Source organism: Furipterus horrens, unplaced genomic scaffold (genome assembly GCF_987537825.1).
Source record: "Furipterus horrens unplaced genomic scaffold, mFurHor1.1.pri manual_scaffold_6, whole genome shotgun sequence".
NCBI classification, from domain to species: domain Eukaryota; kingdom Metazoa; phylum Chordata; class Mammalia; order Chiroptera; family Furipteridae; genus Furipterus; species Furipterus horrens.
In genome coordinates, this window is record NW_028327176.1 from 176,343,697 (window position 1) to 176,367,662 (window position 23,966).

The window sequence follows — 23,966 nt, forward strand, 5'->3', positions numbered from 1 at the left end:
TCCCTAATCACTGGGATGATCCACATTGACTTCTACAGGATACGACACAGGGCCCCATGGTTTCCAATGCAACAGCGTTGACCAGGAATTGTAATGCAACCCATTCTTTTGAGAGCTATGCCAGTGCTTTTCAAATATAATTTAGCTCCCAAACTACCCTTCGAGATGGGGATTACCTGGCCTGTTTTACATAGAAGGAAACTAAAGCTTAGAGGGATTTCATGACTTGCCCAAGGAAAAGCCACCGGTGTTCTTGCTGTGGTTGCTGCCAGAACTTCAGTGCCTGCCTGCCCTGGTGTGTTGCTGCAAAGTCTGTACATTCACCACACCCTCCACTGCCTCCTGCCATGTAAAGAGCGACTCCATGGGTGAACAGATTAAGTGGGATTTTAGTTTTGTTTCAATTGTGAAGCAAACGTCAGAATCAGCCATGTCTAATAGATAAGGTCACTTCCTGGATTTGAATTCTGATTCCTCCGGTTCACCTTTATGGGCTTTAATTTATTCAGATATGAAATAGGGACAAGGATCGTGTGTACTTCACAGGACAGCCGTGAGTTCTCGGTTACTTGTATGTAGAACCCATAGAATGATACCTGGCATACAGTAAAAAGTTTCTATATTCTTTATTATTATTATTATTATTGTTATATTTGCAGTTCTGAGAAGCTCTTCCACGAATAGTAGCAAGAGGGCATAATGCTTTTAATCGAGTGTTTCAGAATTTTAGTTACAATGATGTTAATTCTTTTCCCTTCCTTTAACTCATCCTCACTCACTCATACACTTTTCACTTTAAAAATCCTACACACCTGCCAGGATATAAAATATCACTTTTTTTTTTTTAAGTTTAAAAGGATCATCAGATAATCTTGAAAGGGAGCTGAGTAAAACAGAGAGCTTTAAGATCATGGGACGCTGACTGCTGTCATCGTCTAGTTGACAAATTCTGCAAAGCAGACATCCTCACTTCACCTGGTGCAGGACACCTTTTGGCTGCTCCATTCCTTGGCTGTGTCCCCACCCCGCCCCCAGCAACTCACATCCTCGTCTTCCTGGGACACTGCTGTTACTTACTGCTCTGATTTCTAATCTGTAAGACGCAGAAAGAGGAAACCATTCCAGATAGGAAATTTACATCCCCAAGGGTTCAACAGTGAGTCTCCTCTGTCCTGGGAAGTGTGATCACACCACTCCTTTGCTCAGAGACTATTAATGATTTCCCATTGCTTCTAGGGATAAAGTCCAATATTTTTTTACATGGCTTAGGGGGCCCTGCATTATTATCTGAGCCTGCCAACCTCTCTACTTTCATCTCCTTCCTATTCCCATTGGTTGTTCACCAGTTCCAGCCCCAGTGACCTTCTGTCTGATTGTCAAGAGCAATATGTTCCTTCCAGCTTCAAAGCTTTCACCTTGTCCATACCACTACTCAACCCTCCCGGTGTGTCTCCCACAATGTTAACTGCAAAATTTACTCATCCTTCAGCTCTCAGCTATGCATCTCTTTCTCAGGGAGGCCTTCACTGTGTCCCAAGATTTGGAACTAGCTGCTCTGTGGTACACTACTCTAATCCCCCATTCATTTCTAGCTAGGGAGTTAAAAAATAAAAACAGTTGTTTTTATGTGGTTATTTGGTTAACTTTTTTCAAAGTCTGCCACCCAAATTCCCTTCCCTCACTATCTAGAGCAAAAGAATGGTGAGTAGTTGAAATGATTTAAAGAAAATAAAGAGAGCTTTCTTATCTATCATTTTCTAAGTGTTAATGCAAGCACATTTTCTTTAGACATCACAGCAATAAACATGTCGGAGAAAAATATTCTTAATATAGAATGCTTCATAAAAGAAATTATGATAGTATATGAGTTTTAAATACAAACAGATAAAGTAGAAAAATTCTTAATTATATTTATGTTATATATATTTAAAAATTACATATACCTTCCACTTAGTTCATCTGTAATCATGAGAAGTGTTTATAATATTTCTACCATCTGTTTCTCTAATATTGACTTTCAACTTTATTATCTCTTCTCCCACCTGCCTGATTCATTTAAATTGCCCACTGAACCTGATAGACTTGTAGGAGGAATCCCACAGACACATTCTGTGCCAAAGTGGCATCCTGTATGGGAGACAGCTCAGTTCAGGCAATAAAAACATTTCAAGTAGAGGAAAATCCATTTATTAGCCACATTCTAGCCTCCTTACTTTCCCGAGAGAGGCTTCAAGTTGTCTTTGAGAGTATGGGAGCAGGTTGAAGGCTCGAAACATATTCTCCAGTAGCTACATGGGAGGGATTTTGTGATCATCTTTAAGGTGGCCCCAGTCCTGCCCCGTCGCACCTTCAGCAGATGATTTCCACAGCCTGCAAGAGTTGGGAGGAAGAGTGCCTTCACCAGCCCCCAGCAGGGTTACGACCCTGGGGGGCACAAAATAAAAACAGATTGAAAACAAACAATTTAGATGAGGAAATATCTGCAGCAGATTTGACACGCCCCCGCCCCCCAGTCAATAAAAATTTACAGGCAAAAAGATATTTTGTTTGAGATAAAATGGAAATGGGAAGAAAATATGCATGCAAAACATTGACTTTATCCAGTTAAGTAGACCCATTTTCCTAATTTCAAAGTAAGAAAAGGAACTGGCTTGGTTATTTCTGCCATCGCATTTTGGTTCTCCCATAATCTGAAAGATCTGTGTTCATGTTGACTCAGAAGAAATTCATTAACTCTCTCAGACAAGTGTTATTTGAATCTCTACCATGTGTCAGGCCTTGTGCTAGGTGCAGGGGGTAAACAGTGTATCACTCTTCTGCTCTGCCTTTCAAGGAGCTGACAGTCTGTTGAAGGATAAGAGAAATAAAAAAGCAATGACCATACAGTTGAAAAACGTTATTAATGATAGGACAAATACAAACACATATGGCCTAACTCAGACTTACAGGGCTATGGAAGGCTTCTCAGAAGTGATGTGGAAGCTGGCCTTTGGAGGTTGACTAAGATTAGCTATATGAGGGCTGGATAAGAATGTTGCAGGCAGAAAAAAAAAAAAATGGCCCAGGGGCAAGAGGGAGAAAATCATAAGCAGTCGAAGAAGTTTAGTGTACCTGGAACCATTGATATTCTGTCTTCTTCTCATCACTACAATCTCAGTTCTACCTCTACTCTCTCCACCAAGTCAGCTTTTATTTTTCCTCTCCACAACATGCTACTTTGAAGCAGTTTTCTGTTTCTTTGTTCATTTGGTTGTTTGTTGGTCAGTTGGTTGGTTGATTTGCCCATTTCCCATGATGCCCAGCTCTCTCTGGCTGCTCCTTCTCAGCCCTCTTGGCCAGCCCCATCCATCTCATTCTCTAATGCACAAACCTTCATGGCAAGCTTTCTTACACTGCCTCCCACCTGTTTTCCACTTGGTTGTTGGAGTTTGTTTTAAAATGAAAATCTGGTCATGCCAATTCCCCCACTTCAAACTCTTTAATAGTGTAGTCATTTTTCCCAATTTGGGTTTTTTCTTTTTTTTTTTTTTTTCTATTTTTTTTTTTTTTTTTTTTTGGTAGCACTTTTATTTTGCCTTATAACAATGACATACCTTTGGCGCTGTAATACTCTCACATGACAGTAGAAAAACAGGATGTGTAAGTCATCCTTAAAAGCTGAGAATCATGTACAAAAATCTTATTTAAATTAGTGCATAAATTTACAGGCACTCACACCAATCATTTTGTGACTATACTGAGTAATTTAGCCCCATGATATCTTGCTGAAAAAACATCAGATGAGAAAAAAATGGAGTCTGAAGGCTTAGATTAGCTATTTTCTAGCCCTGGGAAACTGCAAGAAAGAAGGGACAATTCACGCATAAGCTCATGCAGCCTCTAGAGAAATCCAGGAATTGTCATTAGTACTTTGTTCAGATCTGATCAGACTCTAGAGGGATGAACAGCTCACAACAAATTGTCATTCAGCCAAAGAGCCATGATTAGGCCAAGTTCCTTCCATAAACACAAAACCCATAGTCTCCCTTTGTTACACAAAATGCCCAACTAGGGGACTTCCGGCCAAGATGGAGGCTTAGACGGACGCGCTAGGTCTCCCTCTACAACTAGAGAGGAATACAACTACTTCAAAACAAAGGATAACTAGAAATTCCAGAAAATAAAACTACACGGAAGCCCAACATATGAAGCTATAAACCAGCGGCCATCTTTGGGCAGGTAAGGGGAGCGAAAGGGGGCGGTGCTGTTTGCAGTCGCACCTGGGACAGCGGCGGGGAGAACAACCCCGGCTGCAGTCGAACCCCCGGCAGTTCGCGACCCCAACGCTGGGGAAAGCAGCCACCACATCGCCTTGAACAGTGAGGCCCAGGGGGGCGGGAGGACGGATCCCGGTCTCCTAGCGGAATAACTGTGTGAATCCATCTTGGACCCCCGCCCCCAAAGAAAGCGCCACAGGGCTGCGAAATAGGTCGCGGACAGGCACCGGTCGCTGGATTGTGACGACAAAGCACCACGGCACAGCAAGAAAGGTTGCCGAACGGCGCCGGTCGCTGGGTCATTATGAGTACACAGGCACTGCCCCCTACAGCCGGCCCAAGAAAACAAAACGCATCTGTCAAAATGAGGCAGACAACTATAGAGATCCCGGTGACACAGCTCACCAGGCAACAGATGGAGAACCTGACAGATGAACAGATAAGAAACCTGTCAGATGCTCAGTTCTGGGCCATTGTTATCAGGTGGCTTACAGAATTCACAAAAGATCTGGAAAAAGATGAGAAAGAAGCGAAAAACACTCATAACGAAAGGAACAAAACCACATACGAGACAGATGGTGAGGAAAAAAAATCCAGAGTTCATTTCAACAAACTGGAATATGGAGAAGGAACAAGCAGTCAACCAATGCAGGGAGAGGAAATGGGAAGCAACGATGAGAGGATCAGAAACCTCTGGGACAGCTATAAAAGGCCCAACATAAGAATCATTGGTTTGCCAGAGAGCGAGGAAGATGAACTAGAACTTGAAAAATTGGGTGAAAATATAATAAAGGAGAACTTCCCAGACTTGGGGAAGGAAATAGACTTACAGGTCCAGGAAGCACAGAGAGTTCCAAAAAAACTGGACCCAGGGAGAACCACTCCAAGACACATTATAATCAAAATGTCAAAAATTAAAGATAAAGAGAGAATCTTAAAAGCAGCAAGAGGGAAGAAAAGAATTATGTACAAAGGGGTCCCAATTAGACTATCAGCTGACTTCTCAAGGGAGACCCTGCAGGCAAGAAGGGACTGGCAAGAAATATTCAAAGTAATGAAAATCCAAAACCTACAACCACGAATACTCTATCCAGCGAAATTGTCATTCAGAATAGAAGGACAGAGAAAGTGTTTCCAGGACAAAATAAAACTGAAAGAGTTCGTTAGATCCAAACCACTGTTGTATGAGATGTTAAAGGGACTGGTTTAGAAAAAGGAGGATCAAGACAATGAAATCTAAAATGAAAACTGCATCACAAGAAACAACAGAAGCTAGGGAATTGAAACAAAGGCAAACTAAACAGGCAACGAGAGTGGAAAAGGAACTGTGGGTACCGGGAACATGTTGGGGGGAGGTCAACGGGGAGGGGGAATGGGGAGAGGGAGGGAGATGATATAGGAATTAAGGATCATGGTAGGAGGGAATGGAATAGACAGAGAGAGGTTGAGAAGAACTGTATGCACAACTAATGGACATGATCTAAAAGGGGGGGACAACTGGAGGGAGGGGGGGCCACCGGGTGGAGGGGAGCAGAGGGAAGGGAAATTGGCACAAATGTAATATTATAATCAATAAAACACATTTAAAAAAATGCCCAACTAACTGCATTATGATTTACGTCAACAGTATATACAGAATTTTATTAAATGTATTATAAAAATAGTTAACTTCATTACAATGTGAAATAATTCTATTTGCCTGCCTATAAGACAAGGACAGATCTCTTTCTTAAAAAGGCATATTCCAGGTGGAAGAGTCTAACGTAACATGTATATCTCTGCTAGGGTAAACTTGTACTTGGGAACTAACTTGTACAGAAAGTGTAGTGTCTCTGCCAGCAGTCCATTTAAAAGTATTTGCAGTGGCCAACAGACAGGCTAAACTTATTGGTGTCTTCTTACTAATTCACATTTGCTGGAAGGTAAAGAGAGTAACTCTAAGCATACTTGCACTCAAAGGAGTGACTGTCTTGATTTTCATTGTAGTTAGTTCCAGGCCTGTGACATCTCTTTGTTCTAAAGTCAGTAACACCAGGATACCTGGTAATACTATGAGACCAGGTGGTGCACGTTCCACTGGCATATCGGTCCTTTCCAATGTAAGCATCACATGTTATGGTTGAATGGGAAGCGTGCTCATGAATGCCATGATTTCTTGCCTATGAAGGATGGCCAGAAAGAGCTTCTGGACCTAAGACCATCTTTCAGAGAACCTCAGCTGACCTTGGAACCCCAGTGCACTTCTCCAGGGAGCACAGTTAGTAGTAATAGCTCCTGACTGACGTCTATGATAGGGCAGACCACTTCTCCTTAACATCATGTGCAATTTCCTTCTCAGCTGTAACAGTGAAGCTGAAACATCTTTTTTCTCACCACCTTTAGCAATGCCAAGTCTCAGGTAGCTGAGTTGGGAAATAAGATAACATGGAGCAGGTATAATTATCATAGATAGGCTTGTGTAGGTGACATCATAACCCAAGTCCCTATACCTAGCAGTGTGTGACCAGAGGCATACAGGGACATACAGCCAGAATAGCAGCATGTATAACTGGGCTACTGAAGCTGTCAAATAGGACCTGTAGCAGGAGGTCCTGATGCTCAGAGGAGCTTCCCTGGGAGAACACGATGTTTCTCAAGATCTACAAGAATCACTGTAGAAGGTGTGATGTCTAATTCCCATCTCATCCAGCAGAAATCTTACCCTTCTCAAGTAGCATGGCAGATACTCTCTTGTTCTGGGTTCACCATCCATATGGTTCTCCTTCTGCCTCATACACAACCATGGCATCAGTTATCTTGGCCAATGAACAAATGAGGGCAACCAGGCACAGCTGTTATCGTACCCAACAGAGACACCTCTGTTTATGCCTGAGCCAATGTGGAGGAAAAGAACAGTGATTCTTGATTCTTTTCAATACTTATATTTGCTGCACACACACACAGATGGGGAACTGGGAGTGAAGCAGTAACAGCATCTAGAGAGCCCTTCGTTGCTGAAATGCCAAGGTGGTCTCAAAAGCCATGTGTGACCTCGCCCCTGCCTACCTGAGCCATCTCATCTTTTGTCCTTGCCCACTCTTCAGCCACTGCACTTCTCCATCCTTCAGGCGTTCCAGGTTCCTTCTTGCCTCGTGACACTGACGTATGTTCTTCCCTCACCAGGCACTCTATTCCCAACCCAACCTCTTGTGTCAGTTGCTGTATACCCACCTCCTGACACAATGTGTGGCTCAAAAAATGTATTAAGCACAGTGATGAATATGTAAGGAAATGTTAATTTAAGGTTTGGTGACCACAAGCTGAGCAGATGGTTATCTCTTGGTTTCTATTTTCTTAGTGATATCAAATAATCTAAGTGCAAGGAGGAAGGTGGATGACTTGGAAGGATTTGTTTGTTTGTTTTGTTTTTGTTTTTTTCAAAAGAATTATATAATAAGCCGCTATTACCCAACACCAAGCTTCAACAATTATCAATAATACATTGCCAAACTCATTTCATCTACACCTCTACCTTGTTGGCTTTCTATAGATATCATTCATATACCATAGTATCCACCCTTTTAAGTGTACAATCCAGTGGATTTTTGAATATTCACAAAATGTTTGCAACCATCCCCACTACTCAAGAACATTTTTATAGCTCCTGAAAGAATCTCTGAATACTTTACACAGTCATTCCCTATTTCCCCTTCCCCACAGATACTGGCAATGACTAATCTACTTTCTGTCTATTTGAATTTCCTATTCTGTCTATTTGGATTTCCTATATGAAATTCATATAAATGGAATTTTATAATATGTAATTTTTTGTGTCTGGATTTCTTCTTTTATCATAATGTTTTCAAGGTTCACTCATGTTGTAGCATGTACCAGTACTTCATTCTTTTTTATAGCCAAATAATATTCCATTGTATGAATATACCACATTTTGTTTACCCATTAATCAACTGATGGACATTTTGGGGGTTATGTAAACTTTTTTGGCTAAAGACGAACATATAACATTATGAAGAATCCGCACAGTTAAAGGAAGAAAGAGCTAATGGGAAAAAGAAGGCATTCAGGTGACAGAGAAGGCCTAGTTGAATGAGACCACAAAATAATTCTGCACAGTCATATAATTTTATGGCACAAAAAACCCATTGAAGTTTGCTCTGCTTCTTCTCCAGAACTCCCCTCAAACTTCTTATAGTTCCATGAACCTACCTTTATCTTATCGTTCTTACAATGTTCTTCTCTCTGTGGGGATCATTGTCTTCCGGGCCTCACCCCCACTCGAAGTCTATGGTAAATAGCAGATCAGATGTCATTTCCTGCAGGAAAGTATGCCTGGACGCTCTGGGTTGGTGTTAGGTGCCTTTTTCAAGTACTCCCATGCATTCCCCGTCCCCTCATCACAGCACTTACACCACTGCTTGGAAACTTCACCCCTGCACCTGCACTGAGCTGTAAGCATGTAGGCATGAACTACTGTTATTGCCAGTACCTGAGACTGCCTGGTGCATAACTGGGGTTCTATAACTTTGGAAAAATGGCGGAAAGGAAGGGATGAAAGGAGGGAGGGAAGAAATGTACAATCACAACCATGAATCCGTGAGGGTCAAAGAACTAGGGCAGGATAGTAATGTGAATTTCATTCCAATACAATGTTGGCTGTGATTCCTCAGAGATGAGTTTTTAAAATAATGAGATCTAGAGTGATTAATGTTTGTCAAAACGTTTATTTGTATTTTTGAACAAGTTCTCCATCAAAGTTGAAAATAAATCTTTCAGACATATTTGCTTATTAATTCTCCCATCTTTCTTTGTCTACATTTGATGTTCCATTCTTGAATGAAGGCTTCTAGAACAAAACTGGAAAATGGCAAGAGGCTATTCACTCAGGTGGACCCAGGTAGAGAAGAATAGGATACTAGCCAGGGCTTCAAATATAACCTAGCATAAGATATAGTATCTTAATTGACATTGGAGAGTGGTTTTTCCCCACCCATTATCATTGATTTTTTTAATTCAATTTTTATTTCTTTTTGTTAATTCTATTAAAAATTTTGCCTATTCACTTTCTCCAAAATTATTAAATTATGGAAAATCAGGATTTTAATATTATTGAATTAATACAGATATCACCTGAACGTGACCAAATAAATCTTTCTTTAAAATATCCAGCTATATAAAATACAGCTATATTTAAAACATTGTATGCTTTAAACTTTCTAATAAATTTTCATTGAGAAAGGCACCGTGTAAATGAAGAAATATTTGACACCTGCTAATTAACTGAGTTTGAACTATTGAAATATAGCAGGCAATGATCCAACTCTTCATTTTGTTTTTAATAGTTTATTTCTAAGTGCATACATCTTTAAACTAACTACGTAGCTTGTTTTTACAAGAGACAAATAAAAGGAGATGGTCTTAAGTTGACTCCTGCTTTGCAACCCAAAATATACTTAATGCAAGTTCCCCTGTGCTTATCTAATAATGAGGTCAGACAAGAATAATGCTGCTTCGGATTGCGATGTTCAAGGCATTCATTAAAGTTAATAATCAGTGCTCTTCCATAGAAGCTTTATGCTTAACGTCGATCGGCCCTTTGTTGTGTGGGGTTTGCTTGCATTCAAGTACCAAGGAGCTCGCCACAAAGGCCATCAGGTAAGTTTCCATGGCAGCAGTTCTCCCTTTGTTATTTCCATTTGAAACATAGACAGTATCGAAATACTCACTGTGTCACAGCTTAATGAAAAGAAATTGAATATTGGTAATGCCAGTATCGTCAGGAAGCTGGTCTTTGGGTGCAACAGTAAGGGAGGGCATGCTGTCTACTCAGGTTTTCTTTCAAGCAGCTTTCCACCTAGTGAGACCAGTGTCCCTTTGATCTTATTATATTATGTCCTATTAATGACCTTCAGTGGTCTTGTTATTGCTGTAGGGACAAATGGAATTAAGTGGTGAATAGAATTACTTCCTTAGTGCTGAACCTTACAAAAGGCAGGTTTGTGTTCAGACACTATTAAGAATGCAGTGTAAAACTATGGAAGAGGGGGAAAAATCAACTTTTCAAGATATGAGGATGATATTGAGGAATGAAACTAGCCTTGGATTTTTGTTCTGTTTGTGTATGTGTTCATTTTTCTGAGTGACTCAGTATCTGGATTTGCTCATTATCTTTGTTGTCTAAAACAAATGCATTCTGGTGTCGCTTCCCCACGGTCATGAGAGCATTACTTGAGCCACATAGCAGCACAGGGGGGCTTTATTATGTAGCCTTTCTTGTTCTAACAGAGATCGCCGGAGAAGTCAACTGGTGCCCAGTCATTCAAATAAAGAGAACAACTTATTTACTAAGGCTTAGCATCTGTTCTTCTATTCAGTCCTGCCAAAACATTGTTTCTGCCACTTACAGGAGAGTAAAAACTGTAACTTTACTCTTAATTTCATTTACTTTTCTCTTTCCTTCAGGTTAGGAGATTTGAAAACTTTTATGAACTGGCAGGATTTTAGTGCTTCAGTTTTAGCAACTTTAATTTATTAAATTTTCCCAAGGCATTGTATAACTTTCCCTTGTAGTATTAGTCTTCATTACATACCTTCATGCATAGAGGTATGTAAAATTTATGCCATACATTACACATACTTTAAAATACTTTAAAAAGAAAACTTCAGTGAGATGGAAAATATAAATTAATAAGAAATTAGATAAGAACTTGGCCAATGAAGCAAAAATGGAAAGGACCCAGGATTGAGGTGGAAGATTTAAACTGAATCGAGGGTTTAATATTTCAAGCTTGAAGTTATTGGGAAGCAACAGTCACCTTTTAGGAGGGGTGGAGAATAGGGGGAATGTGGGCTTTCCCAACGGGCAGGCAAGAGTGAGATCAGGGCAACTAAAAGAAATTGAAGATCAGCAGAACTAAAACTTGTGGGGGGGCTACTAACCAAGTACAGGGGATACAGTGGAGAACTATGAGTGGGAAGGAGTGGAGGCAGAGCTCCAAAAGACAGCCTGATAGGGTCCTGCACAGCTTCCAGAAACCAGACCACTGTTCTGGAAGAGGAAGGCCTTCAATTGCTTCTGCAGTATGCAAAGCACCACTCTTTTCTCATTTTAAAAATTAGCAATAAACAACATTTTGCCTCTTTTTAATGGTTTTGTGGTAACTGTATTCCTTCCCAGTTGTGGAGGGAGATGGAGCATGTCAGTCTAGGCCTCCATCTTGGCCAGAAGTCCAAAGACTTTCTTTAAAGGGGAAAAGACTTTACCAGACTCTTATAAACCCAAGGAAAGGGCAATTACCCAGTTCTAGCCCTCTCTAGATTTCCTTTCTCACATGCCAAGAACTCAAGCCCACTAAAACACTAATATTTAACCATATTATTTTTATAAAACACATCCCTACCCCCATCCCTCCCCCATCCCCATCCCAGACTAACCACCACATCAACAGGGCTCCAGTGTATAGTGGAGTACAACCGAGCAAGCTACAAGACACAGACTTATTTAACAAGGAGTTCTTAGGGAAACAAAGTCAACGGGGAGAGAAAAACAAGGATACTAAAGGAAATTGAAGCTTCTGGCACCCATGGCTATCATGAACATTAAATACAGCCCAAATCCTAGTCAGACTAACACACAAGTTCTATTTGCCTTAATTTCTAGTGCCAAAGACATCAAGCCTAACTTTAAAAAATGATAATAGTAAAAAATAAATAAAAATTAAAAGTTTAAAGGGACAAAACAAGCATCAGAACCAGATATGGCAAAGATTTTGAAGTTATTAGACAAGGAATTTAAAATAACTATGATTTATATGTTAAGGGCTCTTGTGGTAAAAGTAGACAACATGTAAAAACAGGGGTGTTATAATCAGAGAGTTAGAAACTCTAAGAATGAATAAAAAAGAAAGGCTACAAATCAAAAATACTAACAGAACTAAAGAATGCCTTTGATGGGTTTACCAGTAGACTAGACACAGCCAACAACCAAATCAGTGAGCTTGACAATATTCAATAAAAATTTCTCAAATGAAACAAGAAGAGAAAAAAAAAAGAATGACAAAAATGAAACAGAATATCCAAGAACCATGGAGCAAGATTTAAAGGTATCACATACACAAAATTAGAATACCAGAAGAAAAGAGAATAAAGTAGAAGAAATACTTGAAGTAATAATGGCCAAGAATTTTCCAAAATTGATGACACCAAAGCACAGATCCAGAATCAGGAAGCTCAGAGATTACCAAGTAGGATAAATACCAAAAAAATGTACAAAGGTCATGTTCAATCTCAGAAGACCAAAGACAATATATTGAAAGAAGCTAGGGTTGAGGTGGAGGTAGGGGAGCACTATATACCTTTAGAAGAGTGAGGATAGGATTTATAGCATACTTTTCATCAGAAACCACTGCAAGCAGTGAACAACTGGCCTTTGTAATCGAAAACAATACCATTTACATTAGCATCCAAAAAAGGAAATACTTAGATATAAATTTAACAAAATATATACAAGAGCTATATGCAAAAACTATAAAACTGATGGAAGAAAGAAATAATATGTAAATAAGTGGATAGACAGTCTATGTTCATGGATTGAAAGAACCAATATTGTTAAGATGTCACTTCTTACCAGCTTGATCTATGGATTCCACACAAGCCTAATTAAAATCTCAGCAAATTATTTTGTGGATATTGACAAACTGATTCTAAAATTTATGCTCAAAAGCAAAATACCCAGAATAGTCAACTCAATATTTAAGAGGAAAGAGAAAGCTGGAGAACTGACACTACCTGACTTCTAGATTTTCTATAAAGCTCCATTTACCAAGACACTGTGGTCTTGGCAAAAGAATAAATACAAAGATCAATGAAACATAAAAGAGAGCCCAGAAATAGATTCATATAAACATAATCAACTGATATTTAACTAAAGAGGAAAGGGAATTCAATGAAGAAGGGATATTTTTTCAACAAATGATGTTGGAACAATCAGAAGTCTGCATTAAAAAAAATGAATTTAGACACAAACCTTATACTTTCCCTAATAATTAACTCAAAATACATCATAAGCCAAAATGTAAACCTCAATATTATAAACTTCCCAAAGAAAATGAAAGGAATATAGGTTTATCAGAGCTTTTAGATACAACACAAAAAGCATAAAGAAAAAAAACACTGAAAACTGATGTAGGCCCAACAAAATATGATATAAATGTATTTGGTGGATAAAAGAGAGAAGAAAATGAGAGGAGAGGTTATAAGAGGGTTGAACGCACATATTCATATTAAGAAGTCTCAGTATGATACCTAAATGTGATGACTCAAAACAGTAATATGTGGTTATTTTCAGCTGAAACTGTCGAAGGTGGCCTCCTCTGTAAGCAGGACAAGGCATGGGAAAGAGCTGCAGTTGGGTGGGGCAGGGAGTTTCTGCCTTTTAATGAGCTTTCTAGAACTTTTGGATGGTTTAATTTTGATTTTTAAAAATCAAAGTTGAAAAACGAACACTAACTCTCAACTTGAAAAAAAAAAAGTTGACTCTACCACTCCTCCCTTGCACTAGTCAGGGTGTAATACTAGGGTGTCATCTAATGTCTGTATTACTGTTGGACAGGGAAGCCTGTCACAAGGGCCGGGACCACATCTGCCTCACGTACTAATGCATTCACGGGTCTGACACATTCTAGGCACTGATACACATTTGGCGAATGAAAAAGTAAAAGAAACATTTATCAGTTGTGGAAGCAGCACACAGAGGAGCGTTGTGACCGATAATACAGAGACGGCTTCACTATAATTTGACACTGGGCACTGCCACAAAGCAGGAGCTCAAGAAATGTCTGGAAAGCCTGCTATTTATTAAAGAAAGTTGACGATTAGAGAGAGAGGAAGATTGGTAGTCCCAGGAGGTTGCATGATCAAGGAAGATGTAATCATGGCAGAGATAACCAGAACATTGTTTGTAATGCTAAAAATAAGAATCGACTCGAAGGAGGAGCACAAAATGTGCTAAAGAAACACTACAGATCGTTTCCGCAAAATGTGGAAAATGGTGATTTTTCTGTTGTGGCATTTAGGATGTTCCTCTGCCCCTTCCAGAACTAGCAGTTTGAACGCATGGGTTTCTCACTACCAAAGCCAGCCCTGATGACTGTTTGGGCCGTGACTCCCTCACTGACTATGCTCCCCACTTCCCTCCAGGAAGAACACATGTTCCCTACCATGGTCAATGTGTCAACTTGATGTTTGGCACCTGTATGCTTTGAGAAGGTCCAAATGATTCAAGTTAAGCAAAACTGGTATGAATTTTATTAAGGGCAATTCAAATTGAAGCCTCTCCAGGGAAACATCACCATAGGACAGGTAGGCTGTAGAAAGTGTGGCTCAAAGGAGGTAAATCATTTGAGACCGGTTTAGACATGTGCCAGGACATGTGTTGGGGGAAAATATTCTGCAGCAGATGATTGGCCTGCCTGTGTGGATAAATTACTCTGATATTTATGATCAAGAATCAGGAGGAAAACACATTCATTCCCTCATTACCTCACTACAGGAATTCAATCTGGGAGGCACGCACAATTTGCCTCTTCCCCCAGGGATGGGTGGAGAGACTTGTAACCTTGAAAACATCTTTGTGTGTGAGAAGTACAGAAAAATATTGTATATTTCTGCATAAGGAGCAGCAATAGAAAGATGTTTTGTTTTTTACCTAACCTAAGTGGACAGTGCTTAGAATTTTACATTATTTCATGAATACACCTCTAAGGTAGGTAGTTTATACCCCTTTACCAAAGAAGGAACTGAGGCTCAGGAAGTTAAATGATATCCCAAGTGACCTACTACTATGTGAATGAGCTGGAAGTTGATCCAAAGTATAGGTGACACAGCTACATAGACAGGACTGACTATGTGATTTGTGGGGTCCGTACAAAATAAAAATGTGGAGCCCCTGGTACAAAAGTGATCAAGAATTTCAAGACAGTGGCAGCAGAGCATTGAACCAAGTGCGGGGCCCTTCTGAGCACAGGTGACTGTCTGGGAGGCACAACCATAAGGCCGTCTGACGCATAGATTCATCTCAGGCTAGCTACAAAAAGAACATCGGAAAGACTTGGATCAATCTTAAGCTATGATTATGCCTTAAAAGATGGCCTTGAAGAACACGCCATGAACCCCACAGTAAGTGACGGATCACTTAGTTCTGTCTGTAACTTCTAACAGTATCTCTGTAATTGAGTTAGAAGGTACTTCCGTACTGACTCAGATGGGACCCCTTCATTTGGAGGGTATTTGCATGTGCATTGATGCCTTAATTCTCTAGCACTATCACACATATCACCAGGGAGAACTTTTTGGGCACTGTCTCCAGAGCCATGTTTCTATCCCTAGGCAGATGTCCTTTGTCATACGTATTCCATGGGACCTACAGTCTTTTCAGTGGGAACCTTGGCAGCCCCTCTGCACTGTCATCTCCTCGAGGAACACATACCTTTGCATCCTCACTGTTGCGTGCCCCACCTGGCACAAAATGGGGGCTCCAGAAACGTTTGCTGAATAGGTGAATGAGTACACGAATTCCAGAAAACTCCAGTAGAATTCTAGGTTTTCAAAAATGTAATAGGAACCAGGCTTCACACAGTCAATACTCGGGAGATGGTCCAAGGGGCCTAAAATGAGACGAATGGATCTAAACAGAGGGCCAGGTCTACAGTTAGCATTTGAGCCAAAAGTCTAACGTGCCCTTGAAACATCCTTCAGAAGCTTTGGGTTGGAGGTACCGTGGGAGACACACAGAGGCCCACGGGGTGAGAAGTTGAGGCATATCCCTCCTCTTCCTCCACCCTGAGGTACCTGCTCATAGCCTGCCAAGCAGTGCAGTGAATTCCAGTAGGCTAAGTGCATACATGATATGACAGTTTCTTAAGAGGTAATCAGTGTCTTCTCTGAAGGAAGTGTTTATGACTATCCCTGCAGTGGTTTTCTCCTCCTCTGGGGAAGTTTTAAAGTCTGATCTTGAGTTTTATAAGGGACTTAAGTCTTGTATTAAAACTTCACTAAGACTGACTTATCTTGCATCTTGCAACATTTCTATCCTTCATACATTTTCCATAAAGAGCATGATTTACTTTTAGAATTAGTGGGGGAGTGGTTTACACAGAGGTTTTATACTTGGATTGTTTTTGGTTATGAGCATATGAAAAGCCATGCAGAGCCCTGTTCCCATCCATCGCATTTTAGTCTTCAGAGCACGAGCATGCTGCTGAGGTCTCTATCCTGCTTCTCCGTGGATTGAACCTCCTTGGGCCTGTGTTCTCGTCTATAAAATGGTGCTACTGTAATACCTTCCCCAAAGAGTTTCACAGTGCTTGTGATGAAGAATTCAATATCATTAGCTATAGCTATTAGCTGTTACTGCACTGAATGTGTTCTGTTTTTGTCTTCCAGCCTAAGAACCTGGCTACCAAATAGCCTAGCTCCTTACCAAAATGTGAATAATAAAACAATTTTTAAATCCCCTTTAAAAGAAACTAATCATAAGAACGGAAAGGTCATCAGTAGTAGGATAGGTACATGTGTTTATTCAGGGTAAAGAAGGGTCACAGAGCCAGAAACGGAAGGGACATTGCGTCCTCTTCACTACAGCTCCTCAAGGGCTCCAGTGACCTCCGCCGCTCATAGGTTATGTGACAGGATGAAACGTGGCCATGTGGCCTAAATAGGTACTCAGTTTGACAACGTCCATTTTTCTTTACTTATTATTTACTATTTATACCCATTTAGCATCCAAAGAGGTTTGAATGATAGATTTACCACTCGAAATCAGAAAAATACCTTGCTTCTCTTTTGTAGGTGGGAAATCTGTTTTCTAATTATTCTTAGTTCTTCTCAAAGTTACTGTACTAGTAAAAAGTGGTCTCCTCTACCCTTGGACCACTTGTTTTTCAGCTTCAGGATGCTACACTTTTCTGTCTTCCTCCCATATCACTAGCGCACATTTTTTGCTTTCCATTTTTGCTTCATCTTTCTCAAATCTAGATCTTTTTGGGGACCCCTCATGGACTCACTTTAGTCATACCTTATCCTGTACCTGGATGATCTCAATCTGTTCTGGGGGGCGTCAAGCACCATCTCTTTGCCAGTGCACCCGATATCTGTATTGCCACATCAGCCCTTTCTCTACAGTTCAGCCCCGTGTAACTGCCTTCAGGATATCTCCCCTTGGGTATCTTCCAGGCACATCAGACTCGACGTGTCCAAACTGGACTCCTCATCGCCTGCAACCAGCTCCCTGTCAGCGTTCCCCATCTCAGGAAATGGAGCCTCCTCCACCCACTTAGTCAGGCCAGGAATCTATGATTAATCCTCAGCACATCTCAGTTCCCTAACTGCCTAAGTCCAAGCATAATCACCAAGCTCTCTGAATTCTCGTTCCCAAATCAGTGCCTTTCAGATTTATGTTACTATGAATAAAAAGTATTAAAAAAATGACTTTTGCATCATGGCCCCAACATGCATGCACATGTGTGTACATACCTACATATACACATACAAGTGAAACAGAAGTTTCACAAACTTATTTTTGTCATCACCATTAGCAAGGTCTTCTGATATTTTCTATTATGTTTTCTCCTATTTTACTTTTTAAGTGATAGTAACCAGTGAGTTACTGGCAAATATTGGGTTGACCAAAAGTTTGTTTGGTTTTTTCCCATAAGATGACTCTAGTAGCACTTAGTTGTCTTTCACTTCATCCAAAACAATGATGTTAGATTATATGGTGACAGTTGTCATATCAGCATGCATTTTTTTTAAATTATCAAAATTGGTAAACTTTTGTGTAGCCATTTTAACTTTGAAGATGGAAGAAAATATGCAACATTTTCAGCATATTATGCTTTATTTTGTCAAGGAAGGTAAAAAGGCAACTGAAATGCAAAAAAAAAAAGAAAAGAAAAAGATTTGTGCAGTGTATGGAGAAGGTGCTGTGACTAATCAAACGTGTCAAAGGTGGTTTGTAAAATTATGTTCTGGAGATTTCTCATTGAACAATGCTCCATGATTGGGTAGATGAGTTGAAATTGATAGCTATCAAATCAAGACATTAATTGAGAACAATCAAGTTTCTACCACTCAGAAGATAGCCAACATATTCAAAATACCCAGATCAACAAAGTTATTGGTGAAAATAAAAAATGTGTCTTTTATTTTACAGAAAAAAATGCACAGACTTTTTGGTCAACCCAATATTTAACAACCAGCTCTTCAGGAGTTGAGGTGGGGGAGATGCCTGATGCACAGCATTTAACAGTCCTTGGTTGAATTTAAGCTACCAACCGACCAGCTTGCAAACATTCTGAAGATCCAATGGCTCGCTCTCCTGACCACCTGATCTGTTTCACATTTATTTAATACCCCTCAAAGACTTCCTGATGTCCCCACCAGGAGAGAGTCTACATTTCTTACCATGGCTTAAAAAGCCACCCATAGTGTGGCACCTGCCTGCCCCTCAGGCCCTCTCTCTCTCTTGATCTCAACAAAATGTTTTCTTCTTGAATATTTGGAAGCTCTCCCTTGTTTCCAGGTCTTTTGGACATGTGATTTCATTTGGCTAGAAAGCGCTTGCCTCCCATCTTTCTTCAGTTAACTCTCACCCCTCCTATTACAACCTAAGTGACACTCTGTTCGTTTATTCTTTCTTCTGCTGTGTGACAGGCCTCATGGTAAGTGCTGAGGCTACAATGAGAAATAAAAATAAACACAGTCCCTCACCTCACAAAATTTAGATACTCTAAAGAGGGAGAAACATTATTCAAATAAATATGTCATTCAAATTTAAGTACTAATAAAAATAAAGTTTTAAAAATAAAAGAGATTCACAGTTCTGAAAGAGTTTATAAAATCTGACCTAATCTAATAGGCCAGCGAAAGCTTTCTTAAGTGATGATTGGTTAGTTATCATAATTGAGCTAAATATAAAAGCAAAATATAATTTAATGAGTCTAGGGGGTAGGTAACAGCATTGACAGCCAGAAAAAAGGGAGCATGTGAAAATCCGCATGGGAGGAAGGAACATGGCAAAATCAAGGAGCCCAATGAAAGCCAGAGTAACAAAAGCAAGGTATGATATGGAGGGATGAAACAGGTAGAAGCCACTCTGTGAAGGGCACTCTTGACTTTGTTAAAAATGTAGGTTTTTAACAAAATACAATAGGAAGCCATTGATATGTCTGAGGCAAGGATGTAATGTGTTCAGATTTCTGGTTTGAAAGGATCCCTCTGGAAATTAGGAGGATGAATTGGAAGCAGACAAAAGTAGATACGGAGAGAAATCAGAAACTATGACAATACTCTGAACAGAGAGAGATTATTGAAGTACAAATTAAGATTCTGATGATGGAGATGGAAACAAAAACATACTGGAGAAACATGTGAGATAACCTGGACAGGACAAAGTCATGGGTGGAAAATGTGTGATGAAAGAGAGGGAAGTAACAAAGGCAACTCCCAGGCTTGAGTTGCAAAACTGAATGGAAGTAGTAGCATTCGCAGACGTAAGGAAGACCAGTGGAGGACCAGGTGTGTAAGGGAAATGAGCATATTGTTGGCAGCAGATATATCAAGATGGAAGTATCTTTATGATGTGCGAGATGAAATGAGATGAGGACTGTTTGATAGACTGTTCACAGGACATAAATTTGTGAGATCTATGTATAGGTAGCACATTCCTCCGTGGAAACTATTTGGATGATTCTGAAGGCTGCGGCCACGGGCAGCTGGTGATTGGCAGCTTCATCCCAACAACGCGCCCACTCATGCATCACATCTCGTGCACGGTTTTTTTGTGAAACATCAAATCACCCAGGTGATGCAGCCCCCCCTATAGCCCACATTTCGCACCCTGCAACTTCTGGCTTTTCCCAAAACTAAAATCACCTTTGAAAGAGAAGGCAGCAATGTTCAAGCTTAACACAAAATCTGATGCAGATTGTTGCTCTACTCGCTCAGTCATTTTGCATGTAACGTCCACACAGTACAGGTGCTCACCCAGCGGCATCCACCACCCCCCCTGACTAGTTCAGTGAAGTCATCATGGTTCACACATGTGCATCCCAGGCCACTCTCCTTGGCCGCCAGGTTGCATTAATGTCCTGCAAACTGTTTTCATTATATTAACAATGGCCAGACTTTTTCCGGACAGACTTTGTGTGTGTGTGTATATCGTCATCGGCAGCCGTCCGTCTCGAGAGACGATGGTGTAGCTTCTTAAGAGTCTATCTGCACCGCCGAGAATGGCTGTGCAGTCCGACTCGGGAGTGACACGGTATCTGTCTCCTCCCGTGTTGAATCGACATCTTGCGATGAAGCTACAGAGCCTGGGAAGGGTGATATGGAGGGTCTGCTGTTGCCCATGCAGCAGACCCCCCCTCTCTTCGCAGCTGAAGGGTCCAAGGGAAAGACGGAGTCAATACAGCTTGGCTTCAGGTGCGCCGCAGGAGTTGCCGGTGTTGACTACAACGCCAAACCGCCTTAGGGACTCCGGCTCCGGATTTTCTGTCGGGGTTTACTCCCTTAGCCTTTCCCCTGAAGAGGTATGCCGCAAGGCAGCGGAGGTTTTTTGGAATCAGAGTTTTCCTTCTCTGATGTGCCCTGACTGGAAGATCGAACCAGTGACACTTAGCTCGCAGGCCGACGCTCAATCCACTGAGCCAAACCAGCCAGGGATATGTGTGTATATACATATATATATATATGCACACATGTGCACTCACACACACAAACACACCATGGTTATCAATTTTTTAGGCTAAAATTAAAATTGGTATTGTTTCATGAAGCAGAAGCTATTCGGGCATTAAGACAAGAGAGCCATAGATTGAGATAGAAATTGAAAATCAACCAAAAGCCAAGAACTCTCCACAAACAGTTGAGTAAGTCCATGAGTCATTTTTGTGCAGAAAATTGAGCCTTGATCATATCAAGGAAACGAGTGGTGAAAGAAGAACCTGTTGGAGCAACCAGATACATCACTCACACCAAACCCGGTGAAACCCCACATAACAGCACTTCTGAGTCTGAGACGGTGAGGCGGCCTACCAAGTCAAGAAGACTTTTTAAAGAGAAAGCCTTCACTTCATTTTTGGCGGCAATGAAAATGCCTCATTTAGGGAAATAAGTTTGTGCAGCAGAAAAGAAATCAGATGTGCATTCCCTTCCCATGTTACTAGACAAGGTCTTTCGTCCACTTTCACGTTCTTTATCTGTGAAATGGGGGTAATCGTACTTCGTAAGACAGTTGAATAAGGTAAAGGGATGATACATCATATTAAAGCATCATGTTCAGAAGCTCTCCACTTCCCCGACCTGAGCCTTTTTTCATTTCCGTTGTCTGTTCTGACATAACCTATAAACTCTGATTGTTACCTCAGTAAAATGATATGATATGCTGTATGTAGCATTGCTGAGATGAGTACATGACATGATTGCGGGTGGCATTTTGTGAAAGACAAAGAACTACTCAAACTAAGGATCAGCAAACTGCAGCCCATGGGCCACATCCAGCCCACCACCTGTTTTATTTTTGTCTCTTTTATGGCCTACAAACTAAGGATGGTTTTGTTAGATTTTTAAATGACTAAAGAAAAATCAAAATGAGATGCATATTTTATCACATGTGAACATTATATTAAACTCAGGCTTCAGGGTCCACAAGTAAAGTTTTATTGGAAAACAATGCACTGGTAGCCTCTAGTGTCAGAAGCAAAATGTGACTGGCATTGATGAAGAATAGTTGGAATGGGGAGGGTCCATATTTGTAATATCAGCAGCTTTAAAACCTGACATGAGAGTAACCCCTGTCTTTGTCTCTGTTGCAATTACATTGTAGGGTGTGTTGGATACATCATGTAACCGGGATGTGGGTGTACCCTTTCCTGGAACACATTGGCCCAGGAGCCAGAATCATCTTCTTCGGGTCTACAACCATCTTAATGAACTTTTTGTACCTGCTGGGAGAAGTTCTGAACAGCTATATCTGGGATACACAGAAAAGTAAGTATTGTTTAGGGAGCACAAAACAACAGAATTCCTGTCATAAAAAGTGTGTGCAGAAACCAAAGGAAAATTCCTCTGTAGCACAGGATCACTTAGAAAGACTTACCTTTTGTAATGACAGTGTTAATTAAAGAACTCCTGGCAGTTACCCCAAAGGTTTATTACTCACCTTGTCGTATTAGCTAGTAAAATATCCAAATCCAAGAGAAAATAAGCATGTCTATAAAATTTTATAGGGAGTTCACTCTGATTAGTAAAAGACTGCCTTAGCTAAAGAACCTTCAGTTAAATAGATAAATGATTCAATGTAACCAGTCTTAAGAGCAGTCACCCAGATCTCCACTGTTTATATCTTCCTTTCAATGGGTGCAGTAGCCTGAGAGGCATCTCACCATCAGTCTCCTAGGCCACTGTGATTCACCAGTGACTGTCATGTTCAAGGGTTGAAGGTGGCAAAGAAGTCCAGATAGGAAAGGGTGATGTTTCACTGATGCCTAAGCTCTCTTAACTTACAATTTGATTTCTCTTTTGTTTCTATTTATGGCAGAGCCTCCATCTTGGCAAGGCACATAATCTTACCCAAGCTGTGCAAAATCTGCCCAAAGTGTATGTAAGATAACATAAACTTGGGAAGCTGGCAAAAGCAACAGCACAGATATGTAGTGTTTGAGTCCTGCATGAAAATACATCCAAAGGCGAGATGATTTGGGGATTTTTAGAGAGCTCTGTAGACATCACCAGAAAAGGATCTATGTTCCACAAACATCAAGTATCCTACTTTGTGCCAGACATTATGCCAGGAACATGGTATAATTAGACAAATAAAATAGTCATTGAATTGAACTTCTTTTGTGCGTGGATCTTCTAAGATGGTATGTATCTAAGTACTAGCCAATGTTAAATGGCCCAGAAATAGTTGAGAGTATCTTTTCTCAGCATCTGGCTTGATTTTAATAAGTGGTCTATTTGAAAAAGTGTCAAAATTTTTACGTTAGTTCAGTCCATAACTTGAAGGACCAGAAATTATATTTTAATAATTTTCCTTTCTGTTCAAAGGGAATAGTAATCTTTTTCTATTAATTAACTTATAGAAGTATTTAGATAACTTTCAAAATGTATTAAAAATAAAATGTGCCCTGGCGGGATAGCTCAGTTGCTTAGAGTGTTGCAGATTCAATCCGCAGTCAGGCGCATATCTAGGTTATGGGTTCAAGCCCTGGTCAGGGAGTGGATGTGTATGGGAGGTTAGTGTTTCTCTCTCACCTCAATGTCTGTCTATCTGTCTCTCTCTCTTCCTCTTTCTCTAAAAATCAATAAACATATCCTCAGGTGAGGATAAAAAAAATTTTTTTAAATAAAAAATTTAATGTAAACTTTCTCAGATTTTTGGAGAAAGGCCATATTTCAACTTAAGCTGGTATGTCCAATACATGTTATTCAGGAAGTATTTATGACTGCCTGGTTCCCCTCAATTGGCTTGATTCCAACAGTCATTTGGCCATTGTTCTATTACTTCCAAGAGGAGATGGCCTGAAAACCAGGAAAGAAAAGAGTCCAATCTACATTAATAGACTGCTACATTTTAGCAGCTTTGAGTAAGAAGTTAAAAATGAATAGTAGTGAAACTAAGGGTTTTTTTTTGTTTGTTTGTTTGTTTTTTTTTTT

General features: G+C 40.3%; 1 protein-coding gene across 2 annotated transcripts in view; it reads left to right on the forward strand.

Moving 5' to 3' along the window:
* The window catches only part of AIG1 (androgen induced 1), a 224,912-nt gene that overhangs the window by 195,329 nt on the left and 5,617 nt on the right, over positions 1 to 23,966 (forward strand). Inside the window, exons 5-6 of one of the 2 annotated variants that reach the window (XM_090279926.1) lie at positions 22,135 to 22,298; positions 22,849 to 23,144. In XM_090279926.1, the coding sequence (XP_090136052.1) occupies positions 22,135 to 22,298; positions 22,849 to 22,874 (190 nt within the window). In that variant the 3' untranslated portion in view covers positions 22,875 to 23,144. Of the gene's footprint in view, positions 1 to 22,134; positions 22,299 to 22,848; positions 23,145 to 23,966 lie in introns of those variants that run through there. The other variant, XM_090279925.1, reaches the window with a different exon arrangement.